The sequence below is a fragment of the Geospiza fortis genome, unplaced genomic scaffold (assembly GCF_000277835.1).
Source record: "Geospiza fortis unplaced genomic scaffold, GeoFor_1.0 scaffold468, whole genome shotgun sequence".
Classification (NCBI taxonomy): Eukaryota; Metazoa; Chordata; class Aves; order Passeriformes; family Thraupidae; genus Geospiza; species Geospiza fortis.
The window spans coordinates 203,005-226,992 of record NW_005054502.1 but is presented as its reverse complement, the minus strand read 5'-3'; the positions used below and the strand labels follow the sequence as shown (position 1 = coordinate 226,992).

General features: G+C 42.5%; 1 protein-coding gene across 1 annotated transcript in view; it reads left to right on the top strand.

The window, feature by feature from the left end:
• PTPRT (protein tyrosine phosphatase receptor type T) overlaps positions 1–23,988 on the top strand; it is a 345,910-nt gene that overhangs the window by 158,568 nt on the left and 163,354 nt on the right. The window contains exons 7-8 of the mRNA XM_031063401.1: positions 21,483–21,779; positions 23,468–23,577. Coding sequence (XP_030919261.1) covers positions 21,483–21,779; positions 23,468–23,577 — 407 coding nt within the window. The remainder of the gene's footprint in view (positions 1–21,482; positions 21,780–23,467; positions 23,578–23,988) is intronic.

Here is a 23,988-nt window from a genome sequence, read left to right as displayed (position 1 = left end):
TGTGACCTTTCACAGGAATTGTGGATGAAAGAGAAATACATGAAGTTACAGCTCTTGTGGTGTAAGTTGGAAGCTTTCAAGCATGAAGCAGGGTGGCTGGCTCTAATGCAATGATTACAATATTTATTGTATCAATAAATATTGATACAATATTTTGTCCTGTTCAACCTGAGGAGCATTTTCCCTACTGGATTCAGGTAGAAATTGAAATCTGAGGCCATTCAGGTGTTTCCATTTCACATGTCAAGCTCATTTGGTGCTATTAATGGACACCAGACTTAAGATTTTAGTATTTAGCAGTACTCTGTTTTAAAGTTCTAGGAGAAAAATCAAAACATTCCCCCCCAACAAAACCAAAACCACCCTAAACCACCAAAACCCAACAAACAAACAACCCCCCCCCAAAAACAAACAAAACCCAAACAAAAAAAAGTAGGATAAGGATTTTTACTTTGCTCTCTGTTCTGAGGAAAAAAATTTGTTCTCCAGAGCATCAGCTTCTGAGTGTGTAGCCTTCATCTCTGTCTCTTTACTCTGTACAACTTATTTGGTGTGTTTTTTTATTCTTTTGAAGCATTAGGCACAAAATGTGGAAAAAAGACAGTTACAGACTTTTTATCTAATATGTTCAGATTTGTGCCTCTATTCAAAGCGCAAACATCAATTTTCCTAGTTCCTTTTGCAACAGGGTTTTGTAGGAAAAGTACAGTTTTAATTGCAGCTGTTATCTTCCATGGGAGGCTCTTATCATATTAACCTATTGAAGTAGTTCTGATCTGTTTTCTATCTGAATCCTGTGGATCTTTATGCACATGTAATGATTACTTGCATAAGAAAATCCATAGCATTCTTGAATCGGGCTTCAGCTGCTGAGTGCCGCGTTTGATCTGCTTCACCATCATGTTCCTCACTTGTGATGTATTTGATTTTGGAGCTGGCATCTCAGGAGCCTGGCACTTTCCAGTTTAATTCAGGACATGAAATAACATGATGGTTTGGTTTGGAAGGAACCTTAAAGCTCATCCCATCCTACCCCCTGCCATGGCAGGGACACCTTCCACTGTCCCAGGCTGCTCCCAGCCCTGTCCAGCCTGGCCTTGGGCACTGCCAGGGATCCAGGGGCAGCCACAGCTACTCTGGGCACCCTGTGCCAGGGCCTGCCCACCCTCGCAGGGAAGAATTTCTTCCCAATATCCAACTTAAATCCCTGATCTTTTAGTTTCAAACTAAAGTTTGTTGGTTCATGCTCCACACTGCAGAAAGAAGGACTCTGCAAAGGTCAAGCCCCTGCTCCACCAGGAAGGCTGAGGAGCTGGTGAACATTCCCAGTGCAGAGAGCAGAATGGATTTTATCTACAAAAATTCCCCAGGACAACTTGAGACCACTTGCTTCTTAAACTTTGAGGAACTTCTGGGTTCAAACAAGCAAACAAACAAACCCCTAAGGATTAGAATTATTCACCAAGAATATCAAGTTATTGCCCTGCTCTTCAGCTCTATTTTACGAAAGAAAGCTTTAACTTCCTATTCCCTAATCCCTGTTTGCTGTGGAGGCCTGGACACATCCTTTTCAGCTCCCTTTTTAGCTCATTTGCATAGCAAAGCAAGCGATAAGCGCCCAGCTACAGCCCTACAAGAGGAATAGCAGGATTTAATGAAATCATGGAAGTCTCTCACAAGGGACATGAGTTGTGTGTACCCCCACAGACAGCCCAGGTCCTCCTCACACTGCCTAAGGAACATCCCCAGCTCCCTCAGAGCATGGACTGGAGTGCCATGAGCACATTCCCTGCAGTCTTCCAAAGGGAAAACGATGAAGGATGTGATAAAGATCATTATCCCTGCAAAGCGTGTTGCTGTTCCGTTTCTAAGCTTTCCCACAAAGTCCTATGTGGACACATTCTTCTTGGAACTAAAAAAGTTCATAGGATCACAGAATATCCTGAGTAAAAAGGACCAAAAAGGATCATCCAGTCCAAATCCTGGCTCTACACAAGACAACCCCAAGGATCCCACCATGTGCTCCTGGAGCTCTGGCAGCCTCGGGGCCGTGCCCATTCCCTGGGGAGCCTGGGCAGTGCCAGGACCTCTGGGGAAGAACCTTTCCCTGAGCTCCAGCCTGACCCTCAGGAGGAGCTGCAACCCCCAACGAGGTCTGACCTCAGTCTCCTCTTATCCAGAGCCCTTAACAAATTGGGTCTTGGTTTTAATGAGCACAGACAGAGGGCCAACCCTAATGGATCTAAAAGTACATCCAGAGGATTGCTTATATAGCAGAAAACCGTCATCAAATCTTTGAGGTTAGAAAAGCCATCTAAGATCCTGAAGCCCAACCTTTGACTGAACACCACCATGTCCACTAAATCACATTGGGGAGCCCCATGACTGCTGATGTCCTCATTTACGGGAATGTAGAGTTTTATTTACAGCCCATCATATCCCATAGGCAGGAGCAGGGAAGTGGTTATCCACCAGCTGGGAAATTTGGATCTGGAATCTGGAAATTTGGATTTGGATCTGGAAATCTGGATCACCACAGGCACAGAGCGCTGTGGTACTGCAGCCAACAACTCCAACACACAACCACAGCAGCCCATGGAAGGGCTTGGATTATCTGCATGCACATGGATCACAGCTGGATGAAGCTGGATTGACAAGAGGCACCTCTGCACTGCCCTCACCTGTGGCTCATGAAACAGAGATGATAAAGTTTACAGCACGACTTAAAATTACACTGCTAATGAGGAAGTTAGTTATGCCCTAAAAGTTAAGGAAAAGCTCATTTGTCCGCATCAAGATCTTTAGCATGGGGGTTTTTTTTCCGCATGAATAGAATTTCTTCCACTGGCTGTTTCTTACTGCGTATAAATAAATAAATAACTGAACAGAGCTGAAGTGGAAAAAAAAGCAGCATGTTCTGTTTTCGGCAGCTATGACTTGATTCTTTGCTGCCATGGCTTCAGCAAGGCTAGAAGGAAGTAGGTGGGCATTCATGTGTGAGAAAAAGCCTATGTTTTTAACAGAATTAGGCAGCTGAGCTCATTTCCACCCCATTAGGATCACTCTATGAGACAGTGCTGCCAATGAAAGTGCAAGAGATTAGTTTTCTCCTCAGTAGCTTAAGCAATGCTCTGGGCACCAAATACAGATCATGACACTTTTCAGGGATATTGCAAAGCTCATGCAGGGAACTGATCCAGATCCTTCCTACCTTTCAATTTCTCAGCAAAGCCATTTCCACACAAACACACCACTGTGCCCTGAAAGAGTTTATTTGGAAATGGAAAGAAGAGAAAGGAGTTAGATGCTTATTGGAAATCCATTTGCTGGAAGTGTGTTAAAGAAAGCTAAGAGTTTTAAGAAAAGGTCTGTTAATAGGTTACTGAAACATTCCAATATCTATTGCCACAGCTTGGCACCACAGGTCTGCAAGTTGTAACAGCATTTATGGTGAGACACACATTTTTTTTTTCATTTACTATGCCACTGAATTTATATAAAGAGCATACCTTATTCCTAACCTCATTTTCCTCTAATATTCCTACCTACAACAAGCGCTGAAAAAGTCAGTTGGATAGTTGGTTGTTTTCCAGCTGTTAATGATTTCCTCCTGTTCAGAGTAAAGGGCAAGAAAGAAGGGCAGAGAAAAAATAATTACTGCTTGGCTATTAAAATAACAATATTCCTACCAGAGATGTGTTAGCATTTGCTCCCTAGGTGGTTATAACTTATCCTGAGAGGAAGATTAGAAATATCCTGGATTTCCAAGTGGTATCCATTCAGTTCCACTCAAGATTTACAGATATAAGCATTTTCTCTTCCCTTCTCATCTTCAGAAAATCTCCTGTGAAATTTAAAATTCAAGAGCATCACAGCTGCAAAGTGCAATGGGTCTGGTTAGAGTGAAGGCACTCGGAACCATTCTGTGAGGATTGTCCATTTTTCTCAGGATTCAGGAGTAGCAGCCACTCCTTTTGTCACCAGCTGTGGATACTCACAAGGAATCTCTGTATGATGGGGATGATCTGATTCCCTGGCCATCTGGAGGGATTTGCTCTCTACACCATTTCCTATTGACAGAAAACAATAGCAATAATATCAGGAGAAACAACAATGATAATGAAAACCCAGTAACAACAATCCCAAAATTTCTGATTTCTAAGGCTGGAAAATTACTTAGAGCAATGTAGAATATTCCACAACCATAATAATGGTAAGGTTAAGCAAATGGAAAGTCCTCAGGAATGTAGTTGGAAATTGAGCTGGGGGAAGAAAAGACAGAGATGCCAACTGGTTCCTTTCCCCAATTATTACCTTAACCAGACTAAGAGATATTGAAATTCCTGCAGCTGAACTATGGCTGCAATGCACTCCAGCAACACGTGCTTATGAAGGGTCTGGATAGAATTTATGACCAGCTGTTTAATTCTAATTTCATGCTCATGTCCTCCCTCCACCGGGGTGTTGAAGTCAGCAGTGCAGTGCCATTAAGGCCATGGATGGTTAGCTCTTATGGGAATGTACATATTTGAACAAATGTGCATTTCCAAATGCTAGAGAGACTTGTTGGGGTAGTGGAGGACAGATAAGAGTTTGCTCTGAACAAAATCAATGCCTTGCATTTAGCCCAGTAATTGCCCTTTTCCAGGATGTGCTTGCATTTTAGCTTAAACTAAATAAAGCAAAACAATTTTATGCCTGAGGGAAGTACCAGCAGAGCACAGTGGGAGGGGCAGGGTCAGCACTCCTTTAAGACCATTTTTATCTGATCAGCCTGACACTAAGAAAAGACCCTTAAAGGATTTTAATAGAGGCATTATGTGGGAGAAAATACAAATAAAACAGCTCTTCAGACACATTGTCAAGCCTATAAAAAGTGTAGCTGCTAACCCAGCCAGGGCTCTCAGTGTAATCTGAACATGCAGCAGTGTCAGGATTACAGCAGTCTGGTTAATACCCCCCAGCAGATGTTTTTTAAAGTCTTATTGAAATCCAAGCTGTTTTCTCAGTCCATGAATAAATCTTTAAGTGCAGCAGTCTCTTTTTTTTTTTTAATTATTATTGTTTAAATGTAGCTGGATTAATTGTCTACTCAGAAAGTGACTCGATACAAACCAACACCAAACTGCTCTTAATATTTAATTGTTCTTAATAATAATCTCCCTGCTGGATCTCACTGCACATCCACAGGTTTCTATCATCAGACACAGAATCATGGAATGGTTTGGGTTGGAAGGGACCTTAAAACTCATCCAGTGCCACCCCTGCCATGGCAGGGACACCTTCCACTATCCCAGGTTGCTCCAAGCCCTGTCCAGCCTGGCCTTGGGCACTGCCAGGGATCCAGGGGCAGCCACAGGTGCTCTGGGCACCTGTGCCAGGGCCTCTGCACCCTCATCCTCATTTTGGGAGGCACTGGCAGGGGCTCTGAGGTCTCCCTGGAGCCTTCTCTTCTCCAGGTGAACACTTCTGGGTCTCCCAGCCTGGCTCCAGTCCTTGGAGCACCTCTGTGGCCTCATCTGGACTTGTTACAAGAGGCTCAAGTCTTCCTTGTGCTGGGAGCCTCTGAGCTGGATGCAGTGCTCACAGAGTGCTCCTTCTCCTTCCCAGCACCTGAGCTGGCCAGGAATATCCCTGTGCTGGGCAGAACATCCCCCCTTGTGCTGGCAGAGGAGACATTGAGCACTTGGATGCAAGCTCCACTCTCAGCTTCCCTCCCTGCCCCATCAGCCTTCCAGGATTAATGACAAGTCTGGCTTTTTATCACAAAGTGTAAGATTGGAAATGCCAAAAATGCATTCTTATGTGAAGGCTGGCATTTCAGCTGATGAACTAAATAAGTCTGATTTAGGGTTATTTCTACCTGGGTATTAATTTGTGCTTATAATAGAAACACCAGACATGTGCTGTCCAGTGCAGCTGAATGCAGCTTTATTTTATGTCTCAAAGCCATCTCCTAGCAAGTTGGATTTGTCACATCCTGGACAGGAGGATTATCCTCACAAGAGTATTACCCCTGTAGCTGAAAATTTCTGGTTCTTAGTTTCTGTTTCTTCTTTCTTCTTACCTTCCTTATTTTCTGGCTGATGGACTGCACACACAGAGTACAGTCTGGTTTTTAGCTGTTGGATGTTATTGCCTCCTGTTTGTGAAGACATGCTCAAGCTAGCTTTAAACTGCCTGTTGGAAGCATATCCCAAAGGAGAATGGGATCCAACAGGAAGAAAAATACCCTTGTATTTAATGAATTTATTCAGTGCCATTTGCAGCATTTATGGAGTTTCAGTGGCTGCACTGCTAAGGATGCACAGTCCCCGCATTTGGGAGCTAGGCTGGTATAAGAATAAAGCAGACTGGAGAGGTGATAAGCACATTGCTTTGCACCCTCATTCCTGGAGATTAAAATCTTCCTTTAGGAAGGAACAGAAAGGAAGGAATCCCTTTTAGTAAGTGATCAGGTGTGTGTTTGCTTTGATACTGGGGAAACTCTGCGTGGCTTTGTAGTTTCACCAAATTATCCCCAAAGTCTGTTGTGGTTCCAGTGCTACATTTTTGTGCCCCTTTGCTTTAGATATAAATGGATTAAACAGTAATGTTAATTGATATATTTATGCAGGGGCTTGTAAAACAGGATTCCACACATTCTGAGACTAAACTGGGATGTCAGGCCACCCTCTAAAGCTTGGAATTCTGCATGGACCTGAACTTAGATGTGGCACTTTTAGTGGTGGGCTTGGCCATGCTGAGTCAACACTTGGGCTCAATGATCTTAAAGGGCTTTTCCAACCTCAGTGATTCTGTGATTCTAAGATTCTACAACAACATTTCTTGTACCACATCTAACATAGGGTCCCCCTTGTTTGTGGGGTCAGCACTAGGGGTGCTCCAGTATTATTATTTATTGATCTGTAGCCCCTAACATCGATGGTTTGAAGGAATTCAGTAAGATGGGAGACCCTGCATGGTGCCAGTGTTGTTGTTTTGCTCTCTGTAGCTTGGTCACATTCCCTGATGAGGCAGCCTGTGAGGGCATGGCTTATTCAAACTGACTCTGATGAATTTATCTAAGCCAACTGCAAGTCTTGTTGCAATAATACCTTTGACAAAAATTGAAATTAAAGAGCTCTGAGTTGGTACAGAAATCTCCTTATGCTGCTCCCTGTATAATAACATTAACTTGGGCAGGAGTTGCTATGGGAGTGTATAAAGAGATTTGTGCTCTGTGGGCAATCTATAACTTAGAACTGTTCTCAGGATTTTTAACTCCTTAATTAACTCTAATGTGTCCAGTTAAATACACATTCCTGGGATCATCTTTATCATGCCCAGGCAGCACTCTGTCATCCCATCATAGTCCCAATGTGAGAAAGAACCACTCTTTCTGTTTTGTTTTAATTTCCAACTAGTTGATGCTCAGGATGGTTATTTAACATGAATCTCTTCTGTGTCATTGTAATGACAAAGGTCATATTTTGAGCCAAATATATAAATTTTGGTTCTCATTTAAAATGAGCATCTTGGGTCCCATGGTTTCCTGTCTGGTATATTTGGGGATGGGAGCCTCTGGCTTTCCTCCTGCAGTATCACAGATCACTGCAAACATAAAAAATGGAGGGTTCTAATGTGCAACAAGAAGCCAGAAAAAAGTTCATCAGAACTTAGAATGTCTGAGCTGTGCCTGATGCACCTGCTATGAATTGGAACTTACTTCTAGCTGTTTTCTCAGGTTTTTTTTTAACATTTGCATGTCAATTCATGCAATTGGAAACTCTCTCTGACACTATCAAGTCTCATTGCCTCATATTGCTGCCCATTATTACACAAAATCTTCTTTTCATACAACTACTTAGGTTGACTTTGAAAACTAAAGAGACTTTTTTTAGCTACACTTAGAAAATTATTTTTTGCTGGCATTTGGAAATACAAGAGTTTATTTTTATACCTTACTGGAGGTTATTTGACCTTCATTTTCCAATGGAAATAAGAAAATAAAGGCAGACAGCTCTTTCTCCATCCATCAGCCATTTTCCCTGAAGGATCTGATCACTGGATTATATCATGTTTGCTTTTGGACAAGGTGCTGCACCAGCACTGGCTGATGTGGATTAATTACCTCTCACCCAGCTGAAATTGTGAGACCATTGGGGGAAAAAATGAAATTTATGATTCTTGATTGATCTTATACACTGCCTGTCTTCCACATGGAAAGTACCACCAGTATTCTGTGGCTCCAGGAAAAAAATCTTTCCTGTCTGGAAGTGCTGGAGGGTAAAACAAACAGAAGGCATGAACATGAACACCTGAGCAGAGATGAAAGGCAGTGAGATTTGCTGAATTTAGTCACTCTTGTGCCTGAAAGCCACCAGTGCCATCCATCTGGTGACTATGTTGAATATGTTAAATATGTTAAATACACCTTGTTGGGACAATGGGATGTCAGCAGGACAGAAAGGCTTCCAAAATTTGAATTTTCTTCAGTGCAGAGCGCAGAATATGCTGTGCCATTGATGTGAGTTCAACTGGTGTACAAGGATGCTCCAGAGCAGGATTTCTGACTGGAGTAGCAGGGCTTGGCCTGTTTTCCATATGGATTCATGAAGATATTGGAAAACTTAGCTGAGGAAGAGCACAGCAGCACAAATGGAGATGCAGGCTAAGCCTGCAGACACACTGCAGCTGGCACATCTGGATTTGCCCTTTGTGTGTGGTGGTACCCAGCTAGTGAGCTGTGCCCGGGCACCTGGTGCTCCCTGCAAATTCCCAGGCACTACTCATGGGACAGATCACAAATTAAAACCCCAAACCTTGTTCTACTGCAGAAAAAAATCCTCAGTGTGTTCTGCAGTTCATCATCCTGTAAAGCAGGCACACAGAGTGTGTTGCTCCTTATTTCACCAAGAAGCCTGTTCAGTTGCTTAAGTTACAGCATAAAGTTATTCTACATTTTTACTGCTTTTTGCTACTTTCTCTCCACATAATTTCTGAGTGAAATAATTCCATTTGGCTGATTGATTCAGGAATTTGATTGTCACATTCAAGGCATGACATTTGAAAAGGCATGGTAATGGACCTGAAATGTGTTGCTGTAAGTTTTAAAGTGATTTTTTTGTAATGTTGAGGTGGAGCACTAATATCCCTTTGGGTAAAATCTATTGCCCCTAGAAACAATATTTCAAAGTTCACTAATATTCATGACTGCCTTCCCCTTGTAATTGCATCACTGAAAGAAAACCAATGTGCTTTACAGGCTGGTTGGAAACAGCTTTGCAAAGATTTTTACAACACTCTGTGACAAAAGACAAAATTCCAGAGCAGATGAATGGCTCAAATGCAGTAAAGATCCAGCTGCAATGGGCTGGAACTCCTGTGCTCCATCTCTGCTTGGTGCCTTTCTGGTCCATCTCAGAGTGGCTTTCTGGTGCCATCTCAGAGTGGCTTTCTAGTCCATCTCAGAGTGGCTTTCTGGTCCATCTCAGAGTGGCTTTCTGTTCCCATCTCAGAGTGCCTTTCTGGTCCATCTCAGTTTGCCTTTCTGGTCCATCTCAGAGTGCCTTTCTGGTCCATCTCAGTTTGCCTTTCTGGGTCCCCTCTCAGAGTGCCTTTCTGTTCCATCTCAGAGTGCCTTTCTGTTCCATCTCAGAGTGCCTTTCTGGTCCATCTCAGTTTGCCTTTCTGGTCCATCTCAGAGTGCCTTTCTGGTCCCACCTCAGAATGGCTTTCTGGTCCATCTCAGTGTGGTTTCTGGTCCATCCCAGAGTGGCTTTCTGGTCCCCTCTCAGAGTGGCTTTCTGGTCCATCTCAGAGTGGCTTTCTGTTCCCACCTCAGAATGGCTTTCTGGTCCCCTCTCAGTGTGGTTTCTGGTCCCACCTCAGAATGGCTTTCTGGTCCCATCTCTGGCTAACCCTGATGTCCCTGGGAGTTCAAAGCCCAGCCTTGCTCACATCTGTGCTGGAAGAGTGCAGGGCTGCCCTCAGAGTGCAGAGAGCAGCTGGATTGCCCCCCTGACCTGTTCGTGTCAGGATAGTTCCTCTTAGAGCTCAATAAACAGCAGCTGGTCAAAAATGCAAGCTGGGAGTGCAATTATGTCTTTAAATACATCGTTTTACTTTGTGTTGAGCTATAACAAAGCTCATGTTCATGCTGGTAGTGGGGCAGGGGCTGACTGAGGTAAATTCTGATGATTTTTTAGACTGAGGGCTGTGCTGAACTGTGGTCTAAATGTCCCTGCCACACAGAGCACAGGAACCATTATCCCAGTTTATCATTTATACATTTATATAATTTATAAATTTTGCTATTTATACATTATAAAATTACCCTGCTGGCATTCTCAGCTTGCAGCAGTGTGCCTTTTCATGTTTGGGGAACTGTTTTGCCTGGTGACTGCAGAGCAAAGCTCACCTTGTGAATGAGAGGAGCATCAGGCAACTGCTGCCTACACCTGCCTCTCAGAAGGGGAGGAATAGCCTGATTCCAGATGCTGCACTACTTGTGATGTGCAGCAAACTAAAATTATGTGAGCCCATGTCCCAAAGTGAAAACAGAGGGTTGACTATCAAAAATATCTTTGTTTATATTTTTAATTTTTTTAAATTTTGTCTTGTTTTGTTATGGGCTTTTTTCTTTGAGTGGTTTGGTTTTTTGTTTGTTTTTGTTTTGGGGTTTTTTTCTGTTTATTTGTTTTTTGGTTTTTTTTCTTGCAAGCAGAGCATGAAAAACCTGTAGTGAGGAGTGAATGCAAACCAGCAAAATGAGACTTTCACCATCTCTTCACCACCACCACCATGTTTTACCCTCAGCAGGGCTAGAGGTGGAAATTGTGTGTTTGCAATTTTAAGTGCTGATAAATCACTAATCATATCAAGAATTAGCAAGCAGCTCACCTGATAAAGAGGAGACAGTTTCTGCAGACTGTCACTTCTCAAGGATAAATAATGTGTTTTACAGGGAATATGTTTCAGCCGGAATAATTAGGAGAAATACAGATGAGAGCTGTATGTCTGATGGAGTTACCCTCTCAGAGGACCCTCTTGAAAATCGTATCTGTAATGGATGTTATGGAGATTTGAAAGAAAATTTGAAACATGCGACTTTTTATCTGCTTTTGATGTTACATTCAGCTGCTTTCATCTCAGAGGATAAAAGTAATTGAACAATAATCCCAAAGAGAGTCAAATACACAAATCAATAAACTGCTCTCACAGGAGAATTTATTTTGATGAGCACACTGGTACCTCACACTTCCCCAGGCTGTGAGATTTCCATTCAGTGCCTTGTTCTCTTTAATACAGATAGTGTGCCCTGATTGGGAACATAAACAATGAATGAGGCAGATCTACTCACTGAGTATCACCAGACAAAAACAGCTTTTTGCCTCCTTTGAGTGACATCCTAAATCTTAATTGAGTGTTGAAAGCTTGGCAGTGTATTTTTATTTTTGTGTTCTTTTGGGAAGTAAATGAAAGCCAAGGGCTAGTGCTTCCATTAGACACAGTGAGAATGCAGGCTGCTGTTAGGCAAGAGTGTTTTCCTACCTTGTCTGTGATGTGCAGAGGAATTTTTCATCCTTTGTATTCCTTTACTCCTCAGTGCTTTCCAGTAATTTTGGAATTTTAAAAAAATCTATTATGATTTATTCTTCTGAACTTTTTATATGCATTCGTTAATAAACCCCAGGATGGCTCAGGTTGGAAGGGACCATGGTGGGCTCATCTGGTGGCGCTCCCTGCTCAGGCAGGGCCATCCCAGAGCCCAGGGCACAGCAGAGTCCGTGTGGCTCTGGGATATCCCAGGGAGGAGCCCCCAGAGCCCCTCTGGGCTCTGCCCAGGGCAGCAGCTCTGCCTCGGGGCAGGGGAATTGCTGGGCTCAGCCCTGCCCGGGGCTCTGGGGCCATGGCTGGGCCTGGGAACACGGGGATGGACAGGGACAGACAGGGACAGACAGACAGGGACAGACTGGGACAGACAGACAGGGACAGACAGTAAGGGACAGACTGGGCTGGGCTCAGCCCTGCCCGGGGCTCTGGGGCCATGGCTGGGCCTGGGAACACGGGGATGGACAGGGACAGACAGGGACAGATAGGGACAGACAGAGAGGGACAGACAGACTGGGACAGACAGGGACAGATAGACATGGACAGACAGACAGGGACAGACTGGGACAGACAGACAGACACACAGGGACAGACAGGGAGGGACAGACAGGGACAGACAGGGACAGACACACAGGGACAGACAGGGACAGACTGGCCTGGGCTCAGGCCCTGCCCGTGGCTCTGGGGCCTGGAGAGCACAAAGGGATGGACGGGAGAAAACACGTCTTTAAAAAGAGTGCTTCTTTCTTCTTCTCAGAATAATTGAACAGCCTGTGTAGAGGAAGCTTCTCTTTTACTCACTATTTTGATTACCTTATTTATTTTATAGAGATAATTTATGTTTTGTCAGCATCTAGCTTCTATGTTACTCTGAGTCTCCTCCACTTGGTCCATTTGAGGATAACAGCAAAGCACACAGAGGAAGAGATAATAAAAATAAATGCATGTATGTGTTAGTATAGCAAACAGTTAAAATAAATATTTTATTGATGCATAATGAAATAAATTTGTAAAATCTGCTTTTTTACTTTTGGTTGGCAAAAAACCAGTGGCTTACCTGCTTTCTAATCTCACTTTCATTAGCATATTTAATTAAGCTGTTGTATTTAATCATCAAAATGCTCAGTAATGTACATTTTGTTCCCAGTCATGGAATGCCACCACTATGTGTATCCATGATAGATATTTTTAATAAAATCAGTAATTACCCTTTATTGTTCTTTTAAATTGTTATTTTTTAAGTGTGTTAGGGCACAACAGGTTTGGGGTATAAAAGAAAGCAAGCTCTCATTTTGCCATTTCATAATATAATGAAAAAAAATTTCCTTTAAATAGATGCTAATAAACCTTTTTTTTAAAAAAAAGCAATGCTTAATTATCTTGAAGTTGTTTACAAGTGGAGCTTTGGCAGCTCAGCTCTGGCTGCAGCAGTGCTGGGAAGGCTGTGCTGGCAGCTCAGGTCCTGCTCTGCACAGCCTCTGCTTTCCCTGTGCCCTTGGCCAGCCCCTGGATTTGGTCTGGGAGTGTGACAGGCACATTTTGTAACAAATGGAGGGGTCCAGATAGATCTGGGATCCATTTAAAGGTGTTGGGGTTGTTTTAAATTTGTTTTGTTTGGTTCTGCTTAACAAAGTAGAAGTCTGAGATTAGAGGATGTTTTATGGGATTTGTAATGTATCAAATATTTTACTTTATTATAGATATTTTCAAATCTTTAGTGTTTTTCAACTAAAATTTGCAACTGAAACTAAACCAGATCAATAAAAAAATGAAGAGGATTTGCAGCTAACTGAATTAAAATTATGTCAGTTGTGGGGAGAGCTCAGTCCCTGGCTTGCCTAACCACATACTCCATTATCTAACTTATTTCCTATTTATTTTAAAATAGTGTGGCAGAATTCCTTTTCTTTATTGCTCAGAGAATGCCCTAAAATAGTCTGGTTTAGTTTATCAGCTGTAATGACACCTATTTCTTTGTACATGGTTTGGGCTGTAGTGATTGAAGGCCTCACAAACAGATTGTTTGTTCTCTGGTGATTTTATTGTGTCAGTCTCACTCCTTTCTTCTCTTTTCTCTGTTGCAAGTCTTTCAGAACACCCCTTTCTGTATAATTGCCTACTTTCAGCTCTGTCTGCACTGCCTTTGGACCAGTGACGCCATCTGAAGTGGTTTAAAAGAAAGCAAATTTAGATCCAAATATTAGGGAGATGTTCTTTCCTCAGAGAAGGGCGAAGCCAAAACACTTTCACAGCACTGCACGACTGGTGATCTCTGTTGAATCAGTGCTTTCATCTGTCATGTCTGCAGAGGTATTTATGCCACATTTTGGCTCAGAGGCATTGAAATGTGCTGGGCAGCAGCAGCTGAGGGCTCAGCAGAGGAGCTGTCACAGAGGGACACGTTGCACTCAAGGCATGGACAGGGCTGTCCATCACTCAGAGGTGGCTGTGCCTGGGACAAGGCTGGGGAAGGTGTTTGTGGCACAATTCCTCTGGCAGGATGAGCAGCACATACTGTGGAGGGGCTGGGTTTATCCTGAGCCACCACACTCCAGTGAATTTTGCGTTTAAGGTAACCTCTGGATTATTTTTGCTCTGTTTGCTTTGCTGCATTTTTTGATAGCAAACGTGTTTCCCTAGATTTGTTTCATCCTGTGGAAATTAAGGGAGGAAGATGAGGGATGGGGAATAAAGGGGAGAGAGAGAAGGCTTCAGCTTTTATCTAACACCTTGAATAAATCATTGTTGGACACATTTCAGTTTGGTTTTCCATCCATAGACCAATAACATTGTCTTTGAAAGACACAAAGGAAACCTTCTAACTGCTGACTGCACACCAGGCTGGGTGGGGCTTGCAGCACCTTGCTCCAGAAGAAGGTGTCCCTGCTCATGACAGGGGTGTTGAAATGAGATTATCCTCAAGGTCCCTGCCAACCCAAGCCTTTTAGAGATTCTGTGATTATGAGTTTTGTTGCTGTTGCTTGAAAAATGGCCACCGTTTCAATTTATTGTGGGAGTGAAATATTCTGTGCACTTCACTTTGTGATGATGCCGAATTTATATTTTGTAAATAAAAATGAATTTAAATTTTCCCTGGGCTACACAGGGAGGCTGTACTGTGCTGGTATTTGGGAGAACACAGGTTTTGGTGGCATTACCAGCTCCCAGGGCACCCAATTTTCTCCTTATCTTCTCCCAGTCTGCCTAGAGGAAGGGCTGGGGACTTTACTGGGGTGCCCAGATTCTGGATGGCCTGTGCTGGTTGGGGTGATGAGGAGAAGACAGAATTCACAGTTATACCTGTTTTCTCTATTTCTGTATCTGAAAGTATCAGTTCAGGACTCACACAAAGCTGCTGCTCGTGGCACACTCCTTTTTCTTCCCTTTGTGCATTCTCAGTCTCTGTAACCTGCCGCTGGGAAACAGAATTTAATCAGTGCACTGCTAATAAACTCTGCCTGCTGCTCTCCACAGGGTCAGGGGACATGGGCACAGGGCTCCAGATGAGGAGGGACATGTCCACTCGCTGTCCTGTCTTTACTGACAGCAGCAATTTCTTGCAATTAGGCTCCTGCAGCAGGTACTTAACCCTGGGGCAGCAGCTGATTGTCTGTGTTTAACTTCCCTGCTCGATTTGAGCTCTGTGTTCAAACCCCAGTGTCCCCCCACAGCTTCCTTGCCTCTCTGTTCTTCCCCTGGTGGAGGGTTACAGAGCTCTGACAATTGTTATTGATAATCTAAACCACCCTTTTCTCTTCTGTGCATCACCTTTAGAGAGAGGAGGGCTGAGAACAAAATGAGCTCTGTGACACTCAATAAGAAATGAGTAAAACTGGCCTTAAAAGTCAGCTTTTCTGTGAAATTCTGATGCAGGAAGAGCAGTCTCTGGAAATTGTTTGCTCAACAATGGACTGAGAACACACTGAAGGATCACTGGAGAGTTTGTTTCATTCAGGCCACCACAATCATCAAATCATTTAGGTTGGAAAACCTGTGACTGTGTTCACAGGGGTCCGAGGATGAGGGAAGAGACGAGGATCTGACTCCATGTTTCAGAAGGTTTGATTTATTATTTTATGATATATATTATATTAAAACTATACTAAAAGAATAGAAGAAAGGATTTCATCAGAAGGCTAGCTAAGAATAGAAAAAGAAAGAATGAATAACAAAGGTTTGTGGCTCAGACAGAGTCCAAGTCAGCTGGGCTGTGATTGGCCATTAATTAGAAACAAGCAACATAGGCCAATCACAGATCCACCTGTTGCATTCCACAGCAGCAGATAATCAATGTTTATATTTTGTTCCTGAGGCCTCTCAGCTTCTCAGGAGGAAAAATCTTAAAGAAGAGATTTTTCATAAAAGATGTCTGTGACAGGAAAACCCTTTACGATCAAGTCCAAGTGCTGGCCCAGCACTGCCAAGCCCCCTATTAAACCATGTCCCCAGGTGCTCTACACTTACCTGTGGTTTAAATCCCTCCAGTGGCTGTGACTCTACAAGCTCCCTGGGCAGTCTGTTCCAACACCTGACCATCCCTTCGGTGAAGAATTTTTCCTCATATCCAATCTTAACATCCCCTGGTGCACCTTGAGGCCGTTCCCTCTCCTCCTGTCCCTGTTCCCTGGAGCACAGCCCGACCCCTCTGGCTGTCCCCTCCTGTCAGGAGTTGTGCAGAGCCACAAGGTCCCCCTTGAGCCTCCTTTTCTCCAGGCTGAGCACTTTCCAGCTCTCTCAGTCACTCCTCATAGGACTCGAGCTCCAGACCCCTCCAGACTTGCACACCCCAAGGATTCCAGAAAGCCTCCTGGCTGCTGAGTGTTTGCTGCAGCCCACCAGAGTAATGAAAGGTAGCAAAGCATCAGTGGGTGATGATGTATTAAAAAACACTGTTCAGTTCTTGACTTTGATGTGAACGTTCCAAATGTAATTAATGGTTCAACCAGGCTGAAATAAAAATACAGCATTTGCACAGTGAAATCCCAGAGACTGCAATTTTCCTTGCGTGGGTTCAAGACTCGTTTCAGATCTGTGGCAGCTGTTTCATTGTTTAAGTGTCTTAAGAATTTCCTTTTTTTTTTCTCCGAGTTCTTAGGACACGTAGAAAATTTTACTTCAGGGTACATAGTTTACACCAATATCTGACCTCCTAAGTATTCAAATTGGGCTGGTCTGTTTCTATCTTGCTTTGGTGGGTATCTATGTACAGTTGAAGCTGAAATATGTATTAGCAACTTTTATTCCACTAGCCAAGTGCAAAGTTACTACTTTTCAGATATTTTTTTGCATTATTTGGAAGCTATCATTCCAAGAATACAGAAATGGAGACATTTGTCCAGTTTTATATATCAGCACTACCAGAGAATTCTACATGAATTATAAATTTTCCTTATCTTTTGGAAGAAAACATTGTGAAAAAGGTGATGTTAGACAGGTCCCAGGAATAGCTACAGACCTTTTGAGACTGAATACTCACAGAGCTAATGGACAGAAAGAATTATACAGAGAGGACAGTAGGACCACTGCCCTTTAAAAACAACAATACAAAATCTCATCCTGGAAAAGGAGGTTTCAATGGCTTCTGCTGTGGAGGAAATCAGTGTGGCAACAGGAAAACATTTTCAAAATTGTATAGCCTCAGTATTCAGAAAGAAAAGGAGATTGAAACTGGAGAGAATAGAAAGCTTTCCAGGGCCAGCTTCTGTTTGTTGATTTAATTCCAGTTTGGTTTCTCCCTCTCTGAAACAAAAATTTAAGTAGCTTTTACTTACTTGTTCTCCCTCTACTTAAAGATCTAGACAGCCACCAGATGTCTATCTCTACACTTGCAGGGGCACCTCAGGGCATGGGCATTTGAGACCTGGTTCTTGGGTAAAATGCAGTGTACTGGAGTCTGCACTATGGATTTTGCCTTCTTGCTTTGTAACCAAACTCATCTGTGGTTCACAGGCTGGTTACTCAATCAAAGACTGTTTCAAACTGTGTGTGTGTGATGGAGCTTACAGCATTTACAGCAAAGTTTTGAGCAGAATTAGAAGCTGGTTATGAGAATCTTCTAGCACTTAGAGTTTGGGGTAGGAAAGGGCAAATGTGGACAGGATGAGAAAGGAAGCTAAAAACTGCAGGAAATCTTCCCTAACCCAGCTTTGGGCAGATGACTTGGCGAGGTGATGATCAGGTTGTTCCTTACTCACAGGTACACTCAGCACATCTGACATCCATTAACCAAACACCCTCTAATTGCTGATTCACTCTATAACATGACTGATTTGAGGCAAATAATTGTAATTTAAAAAATAAAAGAGAGGTGGTATAACACTACCATGGTGGTGAATTGCCATTTTCAGCTGCCTTACTGCATTTCTGTGATATGTTTTTGCCTGATCTCAGCCATGTTGAGTTGGGCTCAGCAGTTGAGTGCTTGGTGTAATGCAGACTTCAGCAGGGCAAATATCTGCATTTGCTTTTCTTTCCTCTGGATGCATCTTGGAATGATTACCTGTACTGTTTCAGAAGCTGAATATTTTCAGAGAACCATTTTTTTGTTGACCTAATTTATCTGGACAATTCATCTGCAGAAACATAAATTTCAGGGATTTATAGAAAATGAATGTTTAGCACCTCATGCTAAGTATATATGTGTATGTTCATGCATAAAAATTTCCTAATTTCTAAATTAATCTTTTTTGTTTGACACACAGAGTTAAGGACTCACTTTTAAGAGGTGTTTTCTGGATGCTGAGGAATTGACATGATTTATAGGGAAACCTCAAACATTTGTTAGCTTTAGACCCGTGGTCTTTTAATATCCATCCCATTGCCAAAGTTTCTGCGCATGTGAATATCTATAAAAAGATGCAAATACTTTCCCACTGCCAGTCCTTAGGGGATCTTTAGCAGTAATACAGAATGTGCAGGTTGTTAAAATGTATTTTCTGCTTATGCATGAGTAGATTGAAGTCAGGGTGGCTGGTGCGTGCTTTACTTTCAAGAATTACTAGAAGGGGTTTTTTACACTTTAATTATCTCTCAAAGAGGTGTGACTGGTATTCAGGAATCCTTCCAACTTTTTTGTTCCCATGAAAACATTTTTTTCATAGGTTGAAGTCGTGAGAGACTATGAGAAGAAGGAAGAACCCTGAATTGTGCTATAAATTAAAAAACTTTATGTGAAATTATGTAATTTCTGATTACCTTGGTCAGATATATATTGAGCAAAAGAGCAAATACAAGTTGGAGAAATGTCAGATAAACAAACCCTGACATCTGTAGAATTTTTATGGTCTGACTTATCTCAAACACTGATTTTACTCAGTCATCCTTCATTCTTTATATCTACATGTCTAGTGGCACATGCATTTATATTTTATATAAAGGGCAGAGTCTAGTCAGAGCATTTGAGTTAGGCTGTTAAAAATAAATTAAGGAACAGCAGGTGAAAATGATTCCTCCACATGAATATTCAAAGTTTACCTCAGCCAGATACTGTAGAAAGAATAATAAAGAGCAAAGAAACTTTGATGGGACCAAGGCATGGAGATGATCAGAAATTAAAATTTTATTGGCACCAGCTTGAGATAACTCAGAAAACATACCCAGGAGTGGCAGGATCTGCTTGTAAACCTCATTGCCAGAATACCCAGGATGTTTGAAATCCAGCAGCTGATCCCTTGGTCTTGATTCTTTCACTCTGGGGCTTCAGTGTGAGCAGAGTGGGTTTGGAGGTGGCAGGAGGGTGTAGGGGCCATGGAGCTGAATTCAAAGCTGAGAGACCTGAATTCATTCCTTCCCCATGGGGCCATTTCTTGTGTGTCTGCATCACTTAGGACTGGACTCACCAAGGTCACTAAGTACTGCCAAATAGGCCATCAGCTACTATTATTTTTAATTTATTTCTTTGTAAGAATGAAGAAAGCACAACTTCCACACCCCTTACCTGATGGAATCCTAAGGCAATAAATCACACTGGATGCCATTTTCTTCATGGTGGAAAAAAGCCATTCTTTATTCACATAACTCCTTTTTATCCAGTTTTACAGACCTCGTGTGTGACTCCCATTGGTCAGGAGCTTTCTTGCCAATTACTTTACTGGTTATTAACAAGTTGTTATCCTGTATTGATTGGTCACTCAAACTGTCATTGCGTACGTGCACGGAAAGTTGTTTGTGAGAGTTAGTTTTCATTTTTCTAACAGTGTAAAAACAGTTTATACAGGTGCTGGTTGTTTTTCACCCAGGAATAGATTGTTCTGTTAATGAACAGCTCACACCAGGATTGCTTTCACATGGGAACTTGCAAAATGTTAGCTTGACAAAGCCAACCACTGATTCTAGGAGAGTAGGCTTGACTTTCTGAGCCCTTTCTTTATGATTTTTCTACCTTACTGCAACAGAATCCAGTTGCCGCTGTTGGACTCAGTGAGATTTCACAGGAATCAGGAGTACAACTGTGATAGATGAGTAATGAGATGGTTGACTCTCACAATTAAAAGGCAAATATCATGTAGAGATGTTAAGAGATGTTTTATACATTTATAGTTATGTGTTGTTATCAGGGGTGGCCTGAGTTCAGGACATTTGGGAGGGTTGGCTCATTACTATGGCAACACCTGACCTCCAGTCAAGATTTAAGGAAGGGAACTCCACCACTGGACAGCGAAGAAGGAGTTGATGGACAGAACTTTGGGAGGGGCTAAAGGGTTAAAAGGCGAAATCTCTGTGGTGAGCACATGGTGGGGAAAATCCTTTGCTCCTAGTGCTGCAATATTTTCTCTATTCAGTCTTCTGTTGTATTTTTGATAAGGTTTTAATAAACCTTTCTAAATTTTTGGAAGTGAATAGCATCTTTCACATAACCACTGTTCAGGGCCTCGTGACAGGAAATTTCCAGGCAAAACTCAGGAGCCAGAATGCAACTGTGGATCCGGTGTTCATTTCCCAACCACTTTATACATTGTACAGACAAGAACATCCAGAACTGCAGAGTGCTGGGACATGGAAGGAAGTGTTTTAATGGATGGCTGCCTTGATTAAACATCAAATTGTGTTTGTGTGAAATACAAAGCTGTATTTTGTGTCAGATACATGCAGGCAATGTGTGTATTTGTGATTGCAATATGTGTGGAGACTGACCATGGGACAGTTGTGAATTCTAATAATAACTGAGGAAAGTAAAGCATGGAAGAAGGCCTTTGAACCTGTCTTTTGTTTGCAATTAACCTTAGGTGATCTAGGATCATTTGAATTAAAACATTAGGGATGTTGCTCTTTGCTTGTAGTTAAGCCTTAAAGAGTTCTGCAATAATAACCTTTTGAAGTATAATTTTAGAATATTCCTTGTATCCTTGAAACTATAGCTTTGGAATGTATATAAAGGAAATATGCTTATCTCATGCCTTAATAAAGCAGAGAAAAACAGCTTGAGAAAGGAAGATGAACATCAACTCAAGGATTTATAGTTTCAACCAAGGGAAGCTGGACATCACTGCTATGAGATTTATAGTCCTTGTAATTAAAAGGTGGACCCACATCTGGGGAGCTGGACTTCACCAGATGGGGTTCGTCTTTCTTCTTTTGGAAACTGGACCACCACCACCTGGAGATACTCCTTTTGGGATACATCCTGAGAAAAACTAAATCACAATAGTGTATAGAATTGTGACGTAAAAATTTGGAATAGAAACTGCTGAGAAAGCTGATGAGTACCCCTATAAATACCTGTGAGCCTCAACTATGGGTGTGCAGTTGGAGGGAAAACTTCCCCCACTGTAGCCAGTGCTGTATTGCTCATACTTTAACATATCAATTAATAAATTGATTGCTGCTTGAACATTGGCCTAGTCAAGCTTCTTATTTATAACATTTGTATTTCTCCTGCTGCTCCCCAGACCCCGTGCACGGGCCGCAGAACGTGGAGGTGGTGGACATCCGCTCGCGGCAGCTGACGCTGCAGTGGGAGCCCTTCGGCTACGCCGTGACGCGCTGCCACAGCTACAACCTCACCGTGCACTACCAGTACGTCTTCAACCAGCAGAAATTCGAGGCAGAGGAGCTCATCCAGACTTCCTCCCACTACACCCTGCGCGGGCTCCGGCCCTTCATGACCATCAGGCTAAGGTTGGCGCTCTCCAACCCCGAGGGCAGAATGGAAAGCGAGGAGCTGGTGGTGCAGACTGAGGAGGATGGTGAGTTGTGCTGGGGTAATCAGTGAGACTCACTTGAGGTCACCAGTGTGGTGGTGTTCACAGGGGTCCCAGGATGAGGGAAGAGATGAGAATCTTGACTCCATGTTTCAGAAGGCTGATTTATTATTTTATGATATATATTATATTAAAAGAAAATGATGTATTAAAACTATACTAAAAGACTAGAAGAAAGGATTTCATCAGAAAGCTAGCAAGGAAAGGAAAAGAATGAGAATAAAAACTTTTGGCTGCCCACAGCCTCGACACCGATGGCTGTCATTGATCATCAAGTAAAAACAATCTCACATGCTGGGTAAACAGTTCTCCAAATCACATTCCAAAGCAGCAAAACATGGAGAAGCTGGAGCTTCCCAGCTTCTCAGGAGAAAGAATCCTGGCAAAAGGAATTTTCATAAAATATGTCTGTGACAGTGGGGTTGGTTGGTTGGGTTTGGAGGGAAGACTCATCCTTAAGCTGTAAATAACAGCATAACCCCCTGTCCCACAAGACTGGTGCAGCTTCTCTGGACAGTGTGTCTGTTTTGAGTGTAAAACTTGTAGGTTTAAATCATTTCCATTTCACAGCCGTGTTCTTGAAAGGGCGAAGGTCCCTGAAGTGCTTGGGCATGACAGGCACCAGTCTGAGAGGCTCTTAAAGAGCTGTAGGTTTAATTCTTGGTGTTCTGAACCACCCAGCAGCTTCCTTTGTCATATGGGCAAATGCAATCCTGGTATTTATTGATTTTTGCTGTGCCTTCACACAATAGAAGGCATCCCCAAAAAAATGTATCGTTCCTTCTTCTCCAGAGTATAGCTTTTCTTAAAGGTGATCTTCTGGACATCACATTATATAGAGATCTCAGAAGCAAAATTAATTGTGGGTATAAAAGAATGGTTGTGGATATAAAAGAACAGTTTTCTAGAGGAATTGATGGAAAGTTTCAAAGTGCTATTTTCCCACCGGAGCTATTTCAGACCAAGGACTAAATTCCTCTGCCTGGGCTGTCCAAGCTGCTGTCCTGAGTTTCTCTCAGCTGAAAGTGGCTCCTCCAGCCCCATATATCACATGGGCAGACACAAAAGGATGGCAGATATTTCAGAAAAATGAGCAGGGTTTTTATCAGACAGGCTTGGGAGTGCATTTAGTTGGTTATCTCCCAGGGCATTAACATTTTGCTGGAGTAGGTGGATTTTTTTGAGCTGGCCTTGTAGCTGTAATGAAATATAAATCTTGCATTGTTACTTTACTAAGCAAATCAATCTTACCTATGGATAAAGGTGTGCAGCCCCTTAGCATCTCCATGCCAAGGTGCAGTCTGGCTGTTTAGGTGGAGAGTTCTGCTATTGTGTGGGTGGAGAAGGACAAATTAAATTCCCTGCTGCTGCTCTGCTGTTCTGGAATAAAATAATATTGAAATTAGCATCATATTTTCATGGATTCTGATTTTATTTGTCACTTACTGGTTACATTAGGGTATTGTTATTTGAACCAAAAGTTGAAAAATAAGCCTTTCACATTGATAGTAGCTTGGTAATGGTAGTGCCTTGAGGGATTTTAATTTTTAATTTTATTTATTTATTTTTAACACTCCGCTTCCTGTCTGATGGCCTTTTGGTGTCTCATGTGTGTGCAGCTGGAGCTGGTGGAGTTTTTAACACAGTTTGTCTGGGTTCTTTTCCCCCTGCAGTTCCTGGACCCGTTCCCTTGGAATCTATCCAAGGAGGACCTTTTGAAGAGAAGATCTACGTTCAGTGGAAGCCTCCAAATGAGACAAATGGCATCATTACACTCTATGAGGTGAGAAGAACAGATTGTTGACAAGGAATACGTGCCACAGGGCCCTTTTCATGTGTATTTAAGCCAATCCTGAGCTCTCAGAGATCTCAGCAGGTGCTAAAAGAAGCCTGATTAAAATAGATAAGAATCTTCAAGATAGTCTGTTGCTACCACTGAAAAAACTTCCCAGTTCAAAAAAGAGAAAGATTTCTTTCCAATATTTGTGGCAAATTGAGAGCCACACATTTCCCCATGTCTCAGGTGCCCTGTTTAGTTCTGCAGTAGCTCCAAGGTCTGTTTGCTTTCCTTTTTTTTCTTCTTGAGGTAAAACACTGCTAGGTTTTATACCTACACACTGTAACTGATTCCTCTTTGCCTTCCACCTGTCACAGCACTTCCTGGCAATATCAGCAGAATGCAACCATCAACTCT